The sequence below is a fragment of the Myxocyprinus asiaticus genome, chromosome 6 (assembly GCF_019703515.2).
Source record: "Myxocyprinus asiaticus isolate MX2 ecotype Aquarium Trade chromosome 6, UBuf_Myxa_2, whole genome shotgun sequence".
Lineage (NCBI taxonomy): Eukaryota > Metazoa > Chordata > Actinopteri > Cypriniformes > Catostomidae > Myxocyprinus > Myxocyprinus asiaticus.
In genome coordinates this window covers 46,405,902-46,426,992 of record NC_059349.1, presented here as the reverse complement: position 1 = coordinate 46,426,992, position 21,091 = coordinate 46,405,902, and the positions used below count along the sequence as shown (strand labels likewise).

At 38.1% G+C, this 21,091-nt stretch overlaps 1 protein-coding gene across 1 annotated transcript in view; it reads right to left on the bottom strand.

The window, feature by feature from the left end:
• Positions 1-16,016, bottom strand: part of LOC127443113 (glypican-1-like) — a 133,240-nt gene extending 117,224 nt beyond the window's left edge. The window contains exon 1 of the mRNA XM_051701632.1: positions 15,538-16,016. Within this exon, the coding sequence (XP_051557592.1) occupies positions 15,538-15,682 (145 nt within the window). The 5' untranslated portion in view covers positions 15,683-16,016. The remainder of the gene's footprint in view (positions 1-15,537) is intronic.
• Between the last annotated feature and the right edge of the window lie 5,075 nt (positions 16,017-21,091).

Below are 21,091 nucleotides of genomic sequence, written 5' to 3'. Positions count from 1 at the left end.
AGCACTTTTTGCCAGTCCTGTCTGGTCCAGCGAAGGTGGGTCTGTGCCCATAGGCGACGTTGTTGCCGGTGATGTCTGGTAAGGACCTACCTTACAACAGGCCTATAAGCCCTCAGTCCTCTCTATTGTGGACAGTCTGAGCACTGATGGAGGGATTGTGTGTTCCTGGTGTAACTCAGGCAGTTGTTGTTGCCATCCTGTATCTGTCCCGCAGGTGTGATATTTGGATGTACAGATCCTGCGCAGGTGTTGTTACACGTGGTCTGCCACTGCGAGGACGATCAGCTGTCCTTCCTGTCTCCCTGTAGAGCTGTCTTAGGTATCTCACAGTACGGACATTGCAATTTATTGCCCTGGCCACATCTGCAGTCCTCATGCCTCCATGCAGCATGCCTAAGGCACGTTCCCGCAGATGAGCAGGGACCCTGGGCATCTTTCTTTTGGTGTTTTTCAGAGTCATTAGAAAGGTCTCTTTAGTGTCCTAAGTTTTTTAACTGTTAGTGTCTTAACGACCGTTCCACAGGTGCATGTTCATTAATTGTTTATGGTTCAAAGAACAAGCATGGAAAACATTGTTTAAACCCTTTACAATAAAGATCTGTAAAGTTATTTGGATTTTTACAAAATGATCTTTAAAATACAGTGTCCTGAAAAAGGGATGTTTCTTTATTTGCTGAGTTTATAAACATATATATATATATATATATATATATATATATATATATATATATATATATATATATATATATATATATATATATTGTATTATATTATTATTATTATTATTATTATTATTATTACTTTTTTCATAACAGTAATGAGAATTGGAGGAGGGGTGCTTTATTGTCATGAAAACAATGTAAATACAAAAATTCTTCATGTTACAAAAATAGGCTTCATTTTCTGTAAGTAAAATATATTTTTTATTTTATATTATTGTATGCTATTTTATTGATTTTGGAGCAAAATATGACGATTCACCCCCAAAGTAGTGTCCAAAACCTTTTTGTCATTTGCATAATTTCTTTGCAACTGGTTAACAACAACTGGAAATGGGTATTTTTGGCACAAACACAGGTTACCATGGTAAATTTTGGCATGGGTACATGGGTGTATTTAAAAGTTCAGAGCATTATTCCAGATCCTTCCAAACCTTTTGGGATGCATCAGCAATCCACACAACTCCAGACCTTGTGCACATTTCAATGGTGACTCCAACACATTTTGTGTACAAACACAAAGTGAGGGCATTGGAAGCTTAATGGTTAAAGATCTGAGCTGCTAACACAAAGATTGCAAGTTTTACCCAAATAAATGTGAACTGCTGTTATGAAAATCCCTCTCAATCTCCATAGAAGCTGTCAACAAGACACTTAACCTTGGTCTGCCTGCGGGAGGACAAGCACTGCAATTAGCATACTGTAGACTGAATGTCTCTTCATATTTCTGGGACACAATGAACATTTTAGAAAAGTTATAATAAATTAAAGGGCTATTCAGTAGTTCTCTAGCTTGCGTTAGCATTGCTCTTCTTCGTGTACTTTAAGTACCGATGTGACAGTGGTGTTAGATGCTGTACTGCCATCTTTCGATGTGGATCAGCATGATCATCTCTGCTGCCCCCGTCAGCTCTGGAATATCATTTGCATCTGTAAAATGCCGGAGTTTGAGGTAATTTATAAAGTTACTTATTACTCCTATAATATAATTGCTTGCCTAAAGACAAATTTCAGAAATCAAGCGAACATGCTTCTACTGTTAAGGACAGATTATTATTGTCCCTTGTATCAATAATCTTTGGAGACTGTCTATGCTTCACGTTATTTTTAAAGACAGTTATTACCTTTAATAGAGAACTGCTTAGCGTAAAATAAATCTCATTTTTCTAGCGATACAGAATGTCAAGGTAAAGGAAAGTTTAGAACTGTTTTTGCTGATCAAATTTAGCATGTCAATGAATACGGTATTTGCTGAAATTTTTATGTTTCCAAGCAACCAAAGTCATGGTTTACACAAAATCCACAACAATCGCTGTGCCAAGCTACTTTGCACTAAACAAATTAAATCGAGTGCCATTTCATTGAGATGGAGGTAGATGGGCCCCCCTTACTATAGCTGTGATAACAAAGAAAAGATAATTACATGTTGCTTTCCAGTTGCGTTTGTTAACACAGCTGAAAACTGTCCATTACTAACATATGTTGACAACACACGTCATTTTAAAAAGTTTGAAAGGAAATTTGTATGAGTTTTCTCTAAATTCCACTGATACTAACCAGGGGGGCACCACACTACACCATTTTTTTAAATTGTCTTAGGTCTGTTTTTATTTCAATGGATATTAAAGTGTTTCAGTATATATAATCAGGTGTAAATTATTGTTTAAAGGTCCGAACAGCTACCGAAGCGGCGCATAAAAAAAGACAGTGGACTAAAAAATAAATAATTTCTTACATGTCCAACAAAAAAGAAGCAACATCAGCATCACTACAAATGTTTTTCTTCGTCATCAAATCTTTCCAACTTGTGTATGCCGTACCGATGTTTACTTATGTTTTTTGCCTTTGCCGGTCTTTCTATCTTTTTGCTTCAGACCTTTTTTGCTTCTTCTGCAGTACAGCTACTGAATCTCCTGTCGTCTCCACAGCTAAAGTACGATAAATAAGTATGTTCCGTTGTGTTCTTTTCGCTCTTCGCATCACCAAACAACAAAACTGTCTGATAAATAAGCATAGCCAAGTGTATCTTCTTAGGCGGCAGCCAATGAGCGCAAGGATTATCTTCTTCGGCGTTTTGTGAAACACCAAAGGTCATGTGATTTCAACATGGCGTAACACATTGAAGGGGGTGACCCGCACCATGTATAATAAAATACTTTTTATAGAAAACTATTGAGTACAGTCTTCATCTCATCTCATGGAGTGTACACCATTCAGATCACTCTTCACAAAAACACAATTCATTCGTTAATGTGTAAAACGTTTTAAATTAGCCCCAAATTACTGAATGCACCTTTAATATTTGAGCCAAAAGAGAAGCAAACAACATAACATCGCATTACAAAATTATGAATTGCAAATTAACATTGTGTTTTCTAGGCTATATAACCCATGTTTCAATTTACACATTTTAAAATTTCACTCCCCTCTCAAAGCTACATGTAGATTCTCATTGTCTCTTTCCACAGACTGTTAATAAAAACCAAGCCAGCCAGGATGAACAAGTACATAACAGATTTAATGAGACTGCAACTTCACAAATCCAGTCTGTATCTCTCTATTTGTTCCTTCTTTATTAAAAATGCCTTCTGTTCGAATATATTTTTTCACTTTCATTTTTCTTTTTTCCATACAGTGAAAGTGAAGGGTGACTGGGGCCGTCTTCATGGAAGATGCTTAACATCCTACCAAACATCTCCTTTTGTGTTCCACAACAAAATAATCTTAAGAATGTTGGCGCTGCTTTTTGTTCCATAGAATGAAAGAGAATGGGGACTGGGGCCATCTTTCATGGAAGATAGAAAGTAATACGGGTTTGGTTTGGAACACTTACAGCACTTTTTCCACAGCTCTGGTGCTTGTGTATGTGCAAGACTTTTATGAGCCTGTTGCACATACTAAGAGTTTCTCATAACCACCATTAGTGACTGCTATTACGTCAGATGCTCCCATGATGGATGGAGTGAAATCTCACTCCGTTTTCTACACCTCCCCACAGCTGCTCCAAGCCCAGCCAAACTAAATATGCTTCCCCCCTTCCACTGCCCTGTAGCCCTGCTGCAAATTCACTGTCATGAATGTCCAAATCAGAATTCACCCCATCTCTAAAGGGATGGTTTCCCCGAAAATGAAAAATGTCATTTATTCACCCTTATGTTGTTCCAAACCCCCACAACTTTCTTTCATCCATGGATCACAAAAGGAGAATTATTTGATGAATATCCTGACCACTCTTTTGAAAATAATGAAAGTGAATGAGGACTCGGGCTGACAAGCTTCCAAATTATAATTTTTTTTTTTTTTTAAATATTAACAGGACGTCCCATAGATTTTCACATGTGAGATCAAACTGCTAGTTCAAATTTCCCAGAATGCTCTTGTTTGAACTCTACTTTGATTTTAGTGCATTTAGTGCCCCAGATCCCCAATCCCTGTCTCTCTTAGGTTGTGCCTCTTTTCCCAACCATTCTTTAGTCCTCACAGAACTGTAGAAGCATTACGCTCCAAGACTCCAGGGGTTAGAGAAAGGCTGCTGTTAGAAGCGTCAGCACAGAGAATGTAGCTCATGCTAAAATTAAAACAGCATTTGACAATTTCTAAGAACTTTCAAGATTTGTTCTGAGTTCTGTCTCTCTAAGGAAGTAAGGGAGTCATTATGGGAACCCCGTGGGTTGGTTCTACATGGTAATTTAAGAAATGAGTCATAACTCATTCCTTTAAAACACATGTCAGGAGTTATACTGTAGTTTTAACATAGACATCAACATGATATATGTTTATTCAACTGAGGATTCAATTTGGGTTCTCAGCCTAGTGGCATCAAAATCACAATTTTAGAACTGAAAGATCCCATAAAGACCTGAGGACCTTGTATAAATTATTTTATTTTATACAAAAATAAAAATAACCAATCGAGTGCATCGGTCTCGTTCTGAAAGTAAAAGTCCCATTTATATTTTCTATAGGGGTATTGATTCCCTCATGAAAGACGGTAAGTACACAGTCTCGTACTTTTGTCTTCTTGTCTAATTTTAGGCCATGTCCACACTAACAAGTTTTCATTTGAAAACGCATCTTTTTCTCTATGTTTTGGCCTTCCGTCCATTCTGAGATGATGATTTTGACAGCGAAAATTCAGCTTTTCGAAAACACTCTACCAAGTGAATACATTCGAAAACGCCAACTTCACATTGTAGTGTGGACAGAGAAAATAGAGATATATGAAAACTTTGACGTATTTGTTGTCATGTGATGCAATCATGTGATCCATTCAACCCAAAACAATCAAGATGGCGGACCACATTGTAGCAGCATTGTTGTGCCTGATATATTAACTAGTATAAATAGTTAAAGATAAAGATGTGAAGTTTACTCGGAATTGCTGCTGACGAAAAACGAGGACAATTGTGTTTCAGACCGTAAATAGATAGCAATTTATGGCATGTGCAGTAAGGAGATTTAAGATTTTTCATACGTTTCAGTGTCAACGAGAAACTTTTGGAAAATGCTTGAAAACGCCAGTGTGGACGGAGAGCATTTTGAAAGAAAATGCCATTTTTGCTTCAAATCAAAGTTTGTAATGTTGTTATTCACCTCAGAGCTGGTTGAATTGGTTAAAGGCTTAAAACTCTTTATTGAAATACTTTATGAAATCCCTATGGGGAAAAAGAGAATGGGAGAAATACCCCCGGAACCAAGACGGCTGAAAAAGTGAGCATTTGTATGGACTAAAAGATGCAATGAAAGTGAATGGTGACTGAGACTAACATACAGCCTAACATCATCTTTTCTGTTCCACGGAAGAAAGTAAGTCATAAGGGTTTGGAACGACATGTGAGGTGAGTAAATGATGACAGAATCTTTCTAGATGAACTAACCCTTTAACAGGAAACAAGAAGGAAATGCCAGTCAGCATCTTTTTTAAATTTCAGGTTGAGCTTCAAACAGAAAGACAGAGCAAGAGATAGAGGGAAACAGCTGACTTATTAAAGGAGTTTGTAAACCCTTTTAAGAGGAAGATGACTTTAAACATGTGCATACATGCTGAAATGTGTGTGTGTATGTGTTTGAGATAAGGTGTTTTAAGTGAGTGCAGTGTGTTTTGAAAAGTTTATCTCTGGTCAGTGTGCACAGGATGTCTCTGAAAGACAATGACACAGGCTGAAGGAAGTTAAATGGCAGTAATCAGGTTCAGAGAGAAAGAAACGAGTGAGATCATTCTGAAGTCAGAAAGCATCAATATCTGTGTATACTTGCAGAGTAAGGTTTTGGTATTTTACGATGAACAAGGCTTGTTGCAGCACCAAATGTGGTTAAGATTATTACAAATAAATCAAACTAATTCCAGAGAACAGATTGCCCCTCCCTCTCTTTCTCTCAGAGTCAGGCTCAACAAAACTTAATTTGGCTTGACTTCAACAAATTACAATACTGTCAAAGCATTCAAGTAGTTAGAGTATAGGTAAATAAATGAAATAGGTTAAAACATAAACAAAAAAAAACAAACAAAAAAGTAACATGGTATTACCATGTTTTTTGGACATGAATTATTGTATTTCCCAGTGAAAACAACAGCTTAAATCAGTCTAAACTGGTTTGCTGGTCTTAGCTGGTTTACGCTGGTCTCCAAGATCGAATGAAAGTAAATAGATTGAAGTAATATACAGTAAACAAATACATATATTCACATACACAGATATGTTTGAACTGTCATGTAAATATACAACTATCTGCTATACAATGTGACCCTCGCTCTTTCTGTCTCTCTCTCTGCCTTCAAAGGATGTCACACAATAGCAAATCCATCAAAAATGTCTTCGTATAAAAGTCACCTTGGCCTGTCCCATGTCTCTCTCTCTCTCCTCTGGGAGGGCCGTGAGTTCTTCACTCACAGGAAGGCTGAGAACTACATTACACTGCATGTATAACAGTCTGAGTCAGTTATTTGTCATATTTATTGCCTAGATAATTCAATAGACCTTGATCTGGACTGCAGATTTACATCACGTCTCTGTCCTGGTGTTATCTGATTTCAGAAGTATCATATTCAGCTGCGTTTTGCATCCTGGGACAGAGGCCAAGGTCTCTCTGTCTTTACAGATACAGAGTTTTATGTTTTACCAATTACCAAAAACTCAAGAGTCGGGTGTGTCTGCCTAAAATAGGACAATTACACTCAAAACAAATCCCTGACAACCGATCAACCCAGCTGAAAAGATTGGCTTGGACCAGCATAAATTTCAGTGCTGATTCAGACTTAACTTCACTGCCACATCTCATCAACCGCCTGGTCTTGCAGGTTTGCACTTTACCACATCAGGAAAATCAGACCTTTGCTGTCTGAATAATGCTCTGGTCATTTCAAGACTGGACAGCTGTAATGCTCTATTGGTCAGTCTCCCAGCTAGCACGTTTAAACCACCACAATGGTTCAAAATGCAGCGGGGCATCTGGTCTTTAATCAGCCAAAGAGGGCTCACGTCACACCACTCTTGAGTTCACTCCACTGGTTACCTGTAGCTGCCCGCATCAAATTCAAGGCTTTGGCTCTGGCCTTCTGGACAGCCTGAGGAACAGCACCCTCACCCCTCCAGGTCTATGTCCCAACTCGCTCTCTGTGGTCAAAGAACGAGCGGCACCTGGTGGTCCCGTCGCAAAAAGGCACAAAGTCTATTTCAGGATCATTCACTTTCTTTGTGGTGGAATGAGCTTCCTACCTCCACATGATCTGCTTATACCATCTCAACATTCAAGAACCAGCTGAAAACACATCTGTTCCGAGAGCATTTAACCAATCCACACTAAATGCACTTACTTAATATTAAGTCTCTTTCTTCAACGCTAGCTTCAATACTACTCTAGCCACTTTGAGAACTTGGAAGTGCGATAGTGCAGATATTGCTGACTTTTGTAAGCACTCCAGATATACTTCAGTTAAACATTTGCTTAATTACAAATATGTTAGGCCATTACAAGTGTCTAAACCAATATAAAGTGACCCCATGGCTCTGGGGTTTTGTGGACCGAGGAGGAGATGAGAGCATTTCACCATGTTTGGAAGGAGGAGCTCAAAGCTGTTGTCAACACAAACAATAACACGTCTTCCTTCAGTTTTCTGCCAAAAGTAAAGGCTGGAAATTATTACAGAAATATTTTATTGCTATTGTATATTGCAATATAATAAAAAATTATGATAGTAATAATAATTAAAAACAGATATCTTAAAGAGAACTCAAGTGCAAACATCCTACAGAGTAAGGGCTGATTCACACATACTCCATGAACGAGGCGTGGGCAGCGCGTTTTCGTTTTGGCGCCCACGTTAACAGATTACACCCTTCACATTGCAAGTGTAAGACGTGAGATGACGTGTCCTGGAAGCATCTCAGATGCAGCAGTGAGTGGATAATTTCAGCACTGAGCCTATTTTTGCCACGCAGCTCATGCTGAACTCAGCGGCTCTGGGTTCAGTAGAAAACTAAAATAATCAGGAAATTTTAGAAAAGACGCAAAAGCAAATAAACAATATTTAAATCGAACCTACTATACACTACAATTTATAGGTCTGCATAAAAAACAAATACAAAATAACTAAATAAAGGAAAGAATTAATATATTACATTGCAGGACTTTTGCCGATATATAGAGAGACTTTAGAAGAGATGGACCATTGGTATTAAAACGAATGGGAGAAATTGGAACAGATGTTGAAAGGAAGTCCCGCTTTAAAAGAGCCAATCACCTTTTAGATACAGACATCGGCAGTCTTTCCCCATTCAAGTAGATCAAGAGTCGTACATTTATGTTGCTTGTTTACAAAAAAAATAGCTCCCCAGCCTGCCCGAAAGCATTCCGAAGATTACCGCAGAGTAGATTGACTTGACTTGAAAGGGACTTTGATCATTTATCAATCATGACCAAGTATGCTGTCAAACAAGTGCACGTGACTGCCTGTCATTGCTGTAGGAATCTATAAAAGAAACGCGGCCAATGTGAAAGCCCAAACGCAACGTGTTGCTCATGCCTCGCTCATGCCCCACTCACGCTTCACTCACAGAGTATGTTAATCATGCTATTGACAGCAAAGCATGGGCAAAACATGACTTAATTTTGGTCAGAAGCAATCATTAATTAGATTGTAGTTTTAACACCTTGTTCAACATGAAAGCTGCAGTTTTATTTTTATTTTTTTATTTTTTGAATTTATATCAAAGCACTGAAATTTTTTTTTTTCAAATTGTGCATCCCTGTAATAAAAAAAAAAAAATATCAAATGACAGAATAACTGTGATTAATAATCATGATTAAAATGTTGAGCTAAATAATCGTGATTATCATTTTCACTATTATCGTGCAGCCTTAGTCTGGAACAACATGAGGGTGAGTAAATGAAGACAGAATTTTCATTTTGGAGTTTACTTTCCCTTTTACCATATTCTTCCATTTTGCTATATAAACTTCTCAGACTTAGTCATTGAACTAGATCACCTCAATCCCTTCAACCATATTCCCATGTTTCTAAAATCAGGCCCTAAAAAGACACATCAGCCATCCTGATGTCAGCAAACCTGAACCTGTTAGGTTAGTTTTACTAGCATAACTGAAAAAGGGGACTGTCCCCTTACTCTTTTCCCCTTTTTTCTGCCATTTACAGAGCCATGGGCTATCACAAAGACAGGTGTGATTTCTCAAGGCAGCTATTTAATGGATATCTGTCAGAGAGTCAAGACATTTTATGTATTGTATTCCACAAAGAATCCATGAAATTGGTGCAGATGACAAGTGCCGTTTTTTTTTTTAAAAAATCATTTTGACCCAATCAAAATGACCCAAATCATTTTTGTTTGTTTAATAAAAATGGTTTCCTTAATCTGAGCGGTACAAGGCTTGGTGACTTTTCCTAAACTTGCCACCTGAACACACAAAAACAATTTGGACTAGATTAAATGAGTCTAGGTGGTAAACAGTCCCCCATTCATACTGTTCGCTTCAAATTTGACCCGCCATAGGAAATGAATGGGTGAGAATATAACAAAGAGCATTTTGTTTTTATTGGTCAAATAAAAATCAATAAAGCAGACACGATGCACACACACACACATAAATGAACGGGTGAGACTATAATTATAAAAAAAATAAGGTCAAAAATACCATAAAATCCCAAAGGAAATGCATGAATTTAGTGGGTACTTTAGAGAAGATAGTGTTATTACATTTCTTTAAAAAAGAAAATGGGGGGCTTCACATCTGATGTTTCGGGAACGTGGTTCTCTATTGATAAATGTATAAGCAGAACATATCAAAGGGTTCATCCCTTCAAAAGAAAAACAATTAACCATGATTCGCGACTTCATTTGATTAATTTTTCTCTAATTACTGCTGCCATGATGGATAGAAAATGTACACAAACATCTTTTAATAAAATTTAGTGTTAATTGCGCTGAGCAAATACCACAGAGTTTTGTAAATGCAGCGCAATCTACTGTATTATTAGCCTAAATTACATAAAAAAAATACAATTTCAGAATTATGATAACCCTGCTGTGGACACCACCACATGGTCTCATTCAGTGGACCAGCATCCAAATCACAACATGTGCTGGTCATTTCAGCCTGGAAAAAAATCACAGTAATGTTGCTACAGCATCGGGAAGGGGACAACACATCACAAGAGGCAATATTTTATTAAAACACTAGTACTTCCAGAGACCAAAAACATTTGTTTTTCCTGATTAAGAGGACAGAGGATGAAGAGACTGAGGAGTCTTAGTATTTCTCTTTCTCAACAATATCTTTTCTTCACTGATGCAGTGTGCTGAGCAGCTCCTCTGCTCTGCAGGACATCAAACACTGAAGTGAGTTTCAGGCTCCAGAGAGCAGATTACAGCTTAATGCCTTTAACATCTACTGCATCAGCACTAAATACACTTCACTGTGTCTATGTGTGTGTGTGTGTGTGTGTGTGTCAGAGAGGGGGAAAATAAAATGTGAGTCTGGGAATGCCCCGTTCTCCATACCTCTTCTTCTTGTTATTGATTGGAGGTTAAATGCACAAATGCATTTTGAAAGCATGTACAGGTGACCCCCCCCCCCCCCCCCCCGAAAAAACATCTAAAATCAAAGCATTCAAATCAATACAAATAAATTCAGAACACAATACATATGTGCACAGGCTGTTGACATGAAACACTTAAAGGAAGTTGACGTATGTCCTGCGATGTGACACGTTATACTGCATCTAAAACAGCTTTGCTATTTCTTCCATAATTAGTATGCATATGCATGCAGTTTTATGATCTCATATTAATTAATGGAATTAGAAACTAATGGAATATTTATACTTTTAAAAATATATTAGTCACTGCAGGACTGTGAAGGCTAAATTATTATTAGAAATGGCGAAAAACTTACAAGAAATCTATTTGAGGACCTAAGAGGTAAACATTCCATTTACATTCATATACATTTTAACCAGAAATCTTGATGTCTATAGAAACATCACTGCCATTGACATGTTATGCATCAATTGCATATGTACACAATACACATGCATCAGAAAAAATTGGGAATTAGGTACTATGGCCCACAGCATACACGCTCATGCAACTTAAATATTAAAATGTACATGCAAAAAGAACTTTTTACCCCTGAGATCCTGCAGTCTATATATGTTAGCATGGATCCCACAGGGCGTTTCTCTTTCGAGAAACCATCATTTTCTCCAGCAGACACAGTAGCGGCTGTCATGTCATGGGCTGCCACAGCTCAGGGACCTCATTAGTGTCCCCATGCTCTGCTGCGTCCATGACTTTAACATGACTAACATGACAGCAGCTCCTTAATGACCACTGCCAGCTCTAAGGTCACAGCAAGGGGGCGCTATACATCATCATCATGGATGGTACATGTTGTTGAGATGCTACAGGTTACATTCTGTGGTTCCATCCTAATTCTATTAGGCTTTGTTCACACTGCAGGAAAAATCTGATTTTTTAGACTGACTGTTCAAACTGCAGGTTATATGTGATCAGATCAGATTTTTTTCTGTTCAGACTGCAGTCATTTTTGCTAGCACGTCCACAATAGTTGTTATATAGTAACGATGCACAAGCCTACACTCTCAAACTATATTTTCATATATCTGCAATTTTGCAACAAAACTTTATATACTTATAATCAACAACTTTGAAATTAATAGTTTTAACTTGATTACGTCATTTGCAGTGCTTCATGGGATTGTAGTTTATTCCCTCGTTAACCCTTAGACGCAGAGACCCGGGACCTAATTTTACCCCCTGTACCTCATCCATTTTTTGGAGCTGTGTCCACACCTCTTTAGTATTCCGCAATTTATCACTTATAAAGAGTGTAAAAAAGTGTATAGGGTCATTAGAGACCCTAGGCATGTAATAGTGTCAGGTTTTTTTTTGTTTGTTTGTTTGTTTTTTTTTTTGTTTTTTGCATCTCCATAAATTATATTTTTTTATGACTATTTCATATCTATATACGTCTATATATTACTATCATAGGATATCCATTTATTTGTTTATTACAAGAGAAATTAGTACTACATTCATACAAACAAATACTATATCATGTTGATTTTCTGTGCAACAGTGGTCAATTATCAGTATCCCATATGCGTGTAAATGTACATAATAAACAGTGCATGCTATTCTTACTCAAGGTGACATTGCTATTTGATAAATAACAACATGGAAGTAAACTATAGCAAGTACAACACATGAACAGTATGATATGACTATTGTCATTTGGGCGTACTATTGAAATTAGGTAAATTGGGTATCAATATAGACTCATTAAGTGCCTGAGAAAATACTTATATGCAGATTATGTGCTATGTGTAGCTCAATATGTGTTTGACAGCCAGTTGCGTCTCATTAAATTTCAGTGTGAAAGTAATGAAACCTGTTCTAGATTTGTCCTTATATGTTGCATTATCTCTTTGATATATAAAAAATAAAACATCATAATATATCTAAATATATTTTATTTGATTCTTTTCTAGTTGCCTTGAAAATATTTTGAAAATATTACATGGTTTTGGCATTTTGTAGGTGCCAGGTCTCTAAAGACCCTACATATGTAAGAAGGTTTGTTGAAATGCCCATGCATTTAAGGGTTAAAACATTACACAGTCTTGTACCTTTGTCTTTTCATCCATTTTTAAATACTTTTTGGCTTCAAATCAAAGTTTGTAATGTTGTGTTTTACCTCAAATCTGGTTAGTCTGGTTTATGGCACAGAACTCTTTTATGAAAGATTTGATACAATTAAAAAAAAAAAAAATGAAAAGGGGAAAAATACTTCTGGAACCAAGAAAGTGATTTGTGATTGGAGCAGGTCCATTGGAGTATGTTCTCTAAGTCTGACTCAACCAATCAGATTCTCCCTAAATGTTTTCTGTCACATGGCATCAGTTTGCATGTTCTAAATCCTTTAACAAAATGATAGTGTTGCACTGGGTGTCACTTTCATTACTACATAAGGAGAGAGAGAGAGAGGAAAGGATAAGAACTAAATCAGGACAGAGGGAAGTTGAAATTGGCTTGCTTTCCCAAAATGATTCCTGAGCTGAGTACATTCAGATACAACTGACAAGAGCTGTCCATGTCTATCACTGAATCCCTCTAATGTTAGGCTGAAATGAGGTCAGGTACAGATTATGGCTGTGCATTCTAATAACCTCAGGTACTGGTGTAGCTAATGTCAGGTTGTTCGGTTGTGTCATCTTTGTGGTGTTCTACTAGATTTCTACACAAGACTCACAAATATGACTGGAGTCAAACCATAGCTCTCAAGGGAATGTGGATTCTGAAGCTCAACTAGTAGAACAAGGCACTAACAAGGCCATGGCCATGGGTTTGATATCCGAGGAACATTCATATTGATGAAATGAATACATTGAATAAATTGCTTTGGATAAAAGTGTCTGCCAAATGCATAAATGTACTGGATTCAAGTCCATCTCAAATGAGTCAGAGAAAAGCTGTTACACAATCCTGAAAGTTCTAATCCAGCCTTATAAATCCAAATGAAGCTTTTAAGACTTCACCTATCAAAAATTTAAGATACTCCCTGAATCAGACTCTTCCATTTAATAGTAATGCTGATTACTGAATGGAAGCAGGAAGGGAAAAAAATGGGGAAAAAGTGAGAAAAGTTGGAAAAAGGGTCCATGCATTCACATCACGAAAGCAAGTAAAGAAGATCCATGTTCAGATTTCCCATCCAGACTGCTGACAACAGTCATGCAATGTTAATAATCACACACAAAAAAAATCCGATTTCCGTAGCTTCACGCATGGGAGGGTAAGTATGTCAGCTCTTGAGTGGAGACCCAGAGATATATCTCTGCTGATGATAATAAAAAAAAATTTTTTTAAAAAAACTAGCACAGTATAATTGCAAAACATTTCCTGTGGGAAACTTCTAACTCTAAAACAATTACTTTCGATTAATTCTCATTTTCTCTGTATGGTTAAGAAGGCACGTGTGAGCTGGAATTGGTCCCTAGACGTTTAGATGTTCTCCTGTCAGTTTCATACTGACAGAGCACGGCACTAGCAATACCACGGCCAAGTGTTCGATTCCCATGAAACACACAAACTGATAAAATGTATACCTTGTATGCAAGTTGCTTTGTATAAAAGCATCTCTCTGCCAAATGCATTAATGTAAATGTCAAAGAGAATGCTGTTGCAAACCATGGCCCTTCCCACCACTGCTATCGTCTAATTGAAGTGATTGCAGTGATGAATCACTATGACTGAATGTGTCTGGACATGATGAATGTGTTTATGAGGATAATAACTCCATCACATTAACATCCAGCAGCTAACACCTGATTTTCACCTCTACTGATCTTCTAAATGGAGGATGCTTTATGATCATTAGGGAATACTAGCCCGGATCAACTTGTGCTTCACACAAAGAGGATAAAATGTCAAAATGTAGTCAGGCAGCAATGGTAAGCACAGCAGAGGCATTTTAGTTTGTAGAATAATTTGTTGAAACAAAGACAATCCAAGGTTTTCAGTGCGTGTGGTCAGAGCATGAAATCACTACAACTATGTGGACAGCTCACCAGCACGCCCAGCGTGTTTGAGCCCAGCTCAGGGTCAGAGGTTTAATTATTTCAGCTTACACTGTGTGTCTCAAAAAGGAAAACTCTAACCCTGCGGGGCAATTGTAGGTGAAATACAACTATTGCACCCTGAACCACACATTCACACAAACACCAGCAACAATGAAACTTTCAGACTATTACAACATAGTCTTTATATGTAAACATAACTATTATCTATCTATTAAGCATTAACTATTTCCTATCAAATTTAAGGATGCATAAAAGCAGACTATTGTCCCATAACTATTAAGTTGTCATGTCATTTGACAACCTTAAATCATAGTCGAATGCAGTTAGAATAACTCCTAAAATGTCACTTTTAACTGGCTGATTTATGATCCTGAGAAGAATTGTCAAATGTAGGCTACTTTACCTTTTCATTCACTTGAAATTACTATGGCATTTTTATTTATTTTTTTATCATTATTGTATAAGCTACTGTACTTTACTATACATTTATTGCACTGTTAACACGTCTTACTGTATGTATTGTAGCTGTTTTGCTGCATTTTTACGTCTGTACTGCTGTTTTATAAATGCAATGAAAGAAAAAAAAAGTGAATTTGAATGTCATTGTTCTTGTACATAATGCAATGAAGCAATGCACTCTAATTCGTGTCTGTATTCGAAGTCTATAATACAGCAGGACAGAAGGACCGTTTCACTCACCGGATATTTCTGATTGCGGGACTCCGTTCAGACTGAACCCCTTGCTGTGGTAGAACTGCCGGAGGTCCGAGCATGTCTTGGCGTTACTCTCCCCGAACACCGGCATGGTAAGAGCGCACAGCACGAGCAGCACGAGAAATCCCATCGTGCACAGAATAAGTGTGATGTGCAAATCAAATCCAAAGGTCGAAGAGAAGCGCGTCCGTTCCTACGCGAGTAAACGCATCCACGCAGCTGATTTCTAAAGCAAACCAATGGCTTCAGCAGACTTCAGTGTGCACCGGTTCCTTCCCACGCGAAGTTTCTAATTAAAAATCAATAACTTGAATTAAAATGTCAGAGGTCTCAATATAACGGAGAGAACATTCCTATGTAAGAGAAGACAGAAGAACTTATGAGGGATGTACAATGACAGCACACTGGAGCGCAAGGTCCGGCGCGTTGTGGGTTGTTGCTGCTGCGGCGGCTCGCTTGTACTGAGATGCGTCTCGTGCGCTCCCTGTCAACTCGAATGTGAGGCGGAGCAGGGCGGACGCGAGAAGGCACAATCTGCAGGGCAACGGGTTCGTCTACCGCTGCCGCCGCCCGCGATCCTCCACAGGATGTTACATCAAATCAGCCCGCTGACCAATAAAGACGGGATTCGATTTCCCCACAGACTCGTTAATCGTCTCTTCAGCATTATGGGATAAGGATCTCAGGGATTCCTCTTGTAATTTGGGGGAATTCTGACTTTGAGATGTCATGGACCTTATGAAGCGACCTATTTAATTTTTTGACATGAGTAGAAGTACAGTCTCTCCAATGTTCTGTATAGGCTGTTGTTATGTTGGCTTGACGACATATTTAATATGCTGTTATTTTACAAACGTTGGCCGAAATCCAGTCGAAAGTGATCATCCCTATGCCCTATTCACTATGAAAGACAGCGCTATTGATGTGGGCACTCTGAAGGGAGCATGGCATTACAGTTTAAATATGTCCTTCACTAAACGTCTTGTGAATTGCCCTTTGTGAAAAGCTGTACATTTCTTACTTTTGTTTGAAACGACCGTTTGAGTGGCGTCACCTTCCTGAAGTGCCCTTCAAGGGTGTAAAAATGCAGTTTGGAAAACGGCCTTTTTTCTTCTTCTTCTTCTTCTTCTTCTTCTTCTTCTTCAAAATCCCTAAACCGAGACCAAATTTTCTAACACTAACTCCTCCCATAATTTTCAAGCTACATATTCACCAAACTTGACACAGACCTTCAAATTGTTCTGGAATAGCAGACAATCAAAAATTGGAAAAATCACATAGACTTACATTGACGGAATGTTCAAATGGACTAATAGAATGCTTGCTATTTCAAACCCCCAACTGGCAGAAATTTAAATGCAAACAAACCCCAACAAGGCCTTTAATCTGCTTGATGTTTCTCCAGAAAACACCAGTTGTGAAAATTCCGTTATCTCGGACATTTATACAGCGCATTTCATTGAAGAGACTGTCAGGCCATCCCTCACAGCTTCGTTTCCATTCCCATCAAAAATTAAATATGGCGCTGCTCTGAATAAGGTGTATCTCTCACAGAACAAGCTGCTGGATGACAATCAGTCAGGCTTTAAAAGTGGACACTCCACCGAGACTGCCCTGCTGTCTGTCACCGAGTCGCTGAGATGGGCGAAAGCTGAATCAAGATCATCAGTCCTGATTCTGCTGGACCTTTCTGCAGCCTTTGACACAGTCAACCATCAGATCTTACTCTCTACCCTCTCCTCGCTGGGCATCACAGGAACTGTGCTTGACTGGTTTAATTCCTATCTCTCAGGTAGGTCCTTCAAGGTAGCCTGGAGAGGTGAGGTATCCAAGCAACATCAGCTACTTACTGGGGTACTTCAGGGATCAGTGCTTGGGCCACTTCTCTTCTCTATATACACAACATCACTGGGACCCATCATTCAGGCACATGGTTTCTCTTACCACTGTTACGCTGATGACACGCAACTCTACTTGTCTTTCCAGCCCAACGACACCACAGTGACTGCTCGAATTTCTGCCTGCCTGGCGGACATCTCGGCCTGGATGAAGGAGCACCACCTGCAACTCAACCCAGCCAAGACTGAACTCCTTGTCTTTCCAGCCAACCCTGATGTTGAACACAACATCACCGCGCAACTGGGTGCAACTACAGTAACGCCTTCCAAATCGGTCAGAAATCTAGGGGTAACCATCGACAACAGACTAAATTTCACAGACCACATCTCAAAGACTGCAAGATCATGTAGATTTACACTCTACAATATCAGGAAGATAAGATCCTTCCTCTCTGAACATGCCACACAACTGCTTGTCCAGTCACTTGTCATAACTAGACTGGACTACTGTAACGCTCTCATTGCAGGCCTCCCTGCATGTGCAACTAGACCCCTCCAAATGATCCAGAATGCAGCAGCACTGTCTGGTCTTTAATGAACCAAAGAGAGCACATGTTACACCACTCCCTGTCTCTCTCCACTGGCTACCGATTGATGCACGTATCAAGTTCAAGGCTCTGATGCTGGCATACAGAACAGTCACTGGGTCTGCTCCAGCATACCTAAATTCATTTATGCAGAGCTACGCGCCCACTAGAAGTCTGCGGTCGGCTAAGGAACGTCACCTTGTTGTACCATCACAAAGAGGCACCCAAGCACTTTTCATACCACTGTCTCCTAAGATGATTCGCTTATGTTTTCCTCTCTTGTAAGTCGCTTTGGATAAAAGCGTCTGCCAAATGCATAAATGTAAATGTAAATGTAAAAATTTCAAATGGAATGAGATAAGTAATTTAAATAAAAATGATACCTATTGGAATTTCAGTCATAATTTGGGAATTTTCCTGGGATTCCAAATGGAATACTAGCATACTGCAAAGTGTGCTGAATACTGCCTAGTATTTTTTAAGTAGTATGTGAAACAGTACACATTTTGCAACAATAAACATTCCAAACTGTATACATTGTTTTCACATGGCTGCATCCCCTTTTTTACACAGTGTCACATGACCTCATTACGATTATGTTTTAATTCAGCATTCAGCATCAAGTTATCGTTTTGGCAAAAATATAGTTAATTTGTAAAATTTAAAGTAAATCTATGGAGTTCAGTACAAGTTAAGCCCATTGATTTTAGTGATAAATTCGCTTACAGGGTTTTACAGTGTTACATTGTCATGGTGACAAAGTTGTAGCTTTGGATATAACTTTACATTGATAATCCATGCTAGAATGTATAATGTTTATGTCTTGTGGCTATGCTTTTGAAACTGTGTATTTTAATGTTTATTGACTGGCCTTATTCACTTCCATTGTAAGCCCTTACTGTAACTGCAATTTTTGCTTTTTTGAAATAAATAAGGGACGAGTCAAAATTATTATTTTTTTGTAAACAATATAATGCAGCAAATGCTGTTAATGGAGATTAACTTGCACTGATACCAGAACATTCTTTTAAGTTTTGGGAGTCAAAATAAAATAATCAACCAACGATTTGAAAAAGAAAAAACGATTTGAAAAATAATCAAATGATGTAAACAATAAATAATAAAAAAAAACAAACAAACAAAAAAAAAAACACAGCTTTTATTAGTTCCACTTGATTGGTAATACTAAAAATAGAATTTCATGAACTAGCCTATTCCATGCAGTATGCTCTGCTGTATACTACACATTTTGGCACATGTCATAGGTCTTCCAAATATTCAGAAAATATGCTTACAGTATACATAATGCATACTAAGATACCATAGTATGGTATACTATTCTGTCCATGGCCCAGATCTTAGAATGCATAGTTCCCAATGGGACATTCCATAATATCCAAAAGGATTCTAGGAGTCAAATAAAATCTTACACCACAAACTGAAATTCATTTAGGAATTCTTGACTTGGGGAATGAAATCCCTTTCTATCATCCGCAAAATGCCTCTCGATAAGAGAGTTGGAGGATTACACTGATTTATTTATGAGGGAAATAATAGGGTGGAATCCTGGCCTCTCTGTTTCACGTTGCATGTAATTGTCTGCCATACATATAATGGTCCCAGACTGTCAATCCCTCTATGGACAGACCAGATATTGACACGTTTCAAAGATGCAGTACATTTCTGAACAAGCTGCAGCTCGCCTGCAACTATTACCACACACACCCATAGCTGTTTCTTGACAGTCACAATTTTTTTCTGAGCCATGTTTTAGGCATGCAATTTGACAAATATGACTGGAAACACTTCTTCACTCTGAGAGAAATAGACCGACCCCTGGACCACAAACAAGAGCCAGCAGTATATTAAAAAGATAATCCAAAGGAAATGTGTTGCTGAAAAGAGACTAAAGGAGAGGGAAAATGAACAGAAGATTGGTGAAAAGCAGTGGCACTAAAAAGGGTGAGCAATAACACAGTGAGTGACAGTATACTTACATAACAACCGAACAGAGCAGCCAGGGACATTTGTGTGGGGAATAATGGGGTGTGGTATGAGTGAAGGTTAAAACTGTTTTATAGAGAGACACTGACTGAGTTAAATGCTTTGAAGAGTGCCCTTTCTTTCCTCCTGTAGCCAAATAGTGAAACTCACTCGAATGATGGGGAAGTTAACAAAAACATTGTTTCTAAAAATAGAATGTTGTGAACCTAAGGTAGTGATGTCTGATTAATGAATGAGTCATTCTTTTGAGTCACTGTTTTTTTTTTTTTTTTTTTTTTTTTTACCTATCAAATCAATTTGCAAAGCATTTGCGAATCACTGGACTATAAAGGAGTTTTTTTGGAGTGTAAATCTATGCTTAGTGATATGTTGGAACCATAAACAATGCAATATACTGCATGACAAAACATTTTCTTCAAACATGCCCTAAAAACTACATTTATCTGGAACAAACACAATAAGGATCTTAAGGTGACAGCCTCAAACTGGTAACAAAAAACATATTTATATAAACAGCAGTTTAAAGGAATAGTTTACCCCCCCCCCCCCCCCCCCCCAAAAAAAAAAAAAAATCATTATTTACTCACCGCCATGCCATCCCAGATGTGTATGACTTTCTTTCTTCTACTAAGCATAAACAAAGATTTTCAGAAAAATATCTCAGCTCTGTAGGTCCATACAATGCAAGTCAATGGTGGCCAGAAATTTGAAGGTCTAAAATGCAAATAAAGACAGCATAAAAATAATCCATATGACTCCAGTGGTTAAATCCATATCATCAGAAGCAATATGGTAGATCTCCACATTCACTTTCACATTCTTCTTCTTTTGTTTTTGGCAATTCACATTCTTTGTGCATATTGCCACCTACTAGGCACCAACAGGTCTTCAGTATTGATGTGTTTCTCACCCACACCTATGATATCACTTCTGAAGATATAGTTTTAACCACTGGAGTCCTTTGGTTTACTTTTATGCTGTCTTTGTGCTTTTTGGACCTTCAAAGTTCTGGCCACCATTCACTTGCTTTGTATGAACCTACAGAGCTGAGATATTCTTCTTATTCTAAAATGTTTTGGATAGACATGTGGGTTAATGGCTCAGATGAAT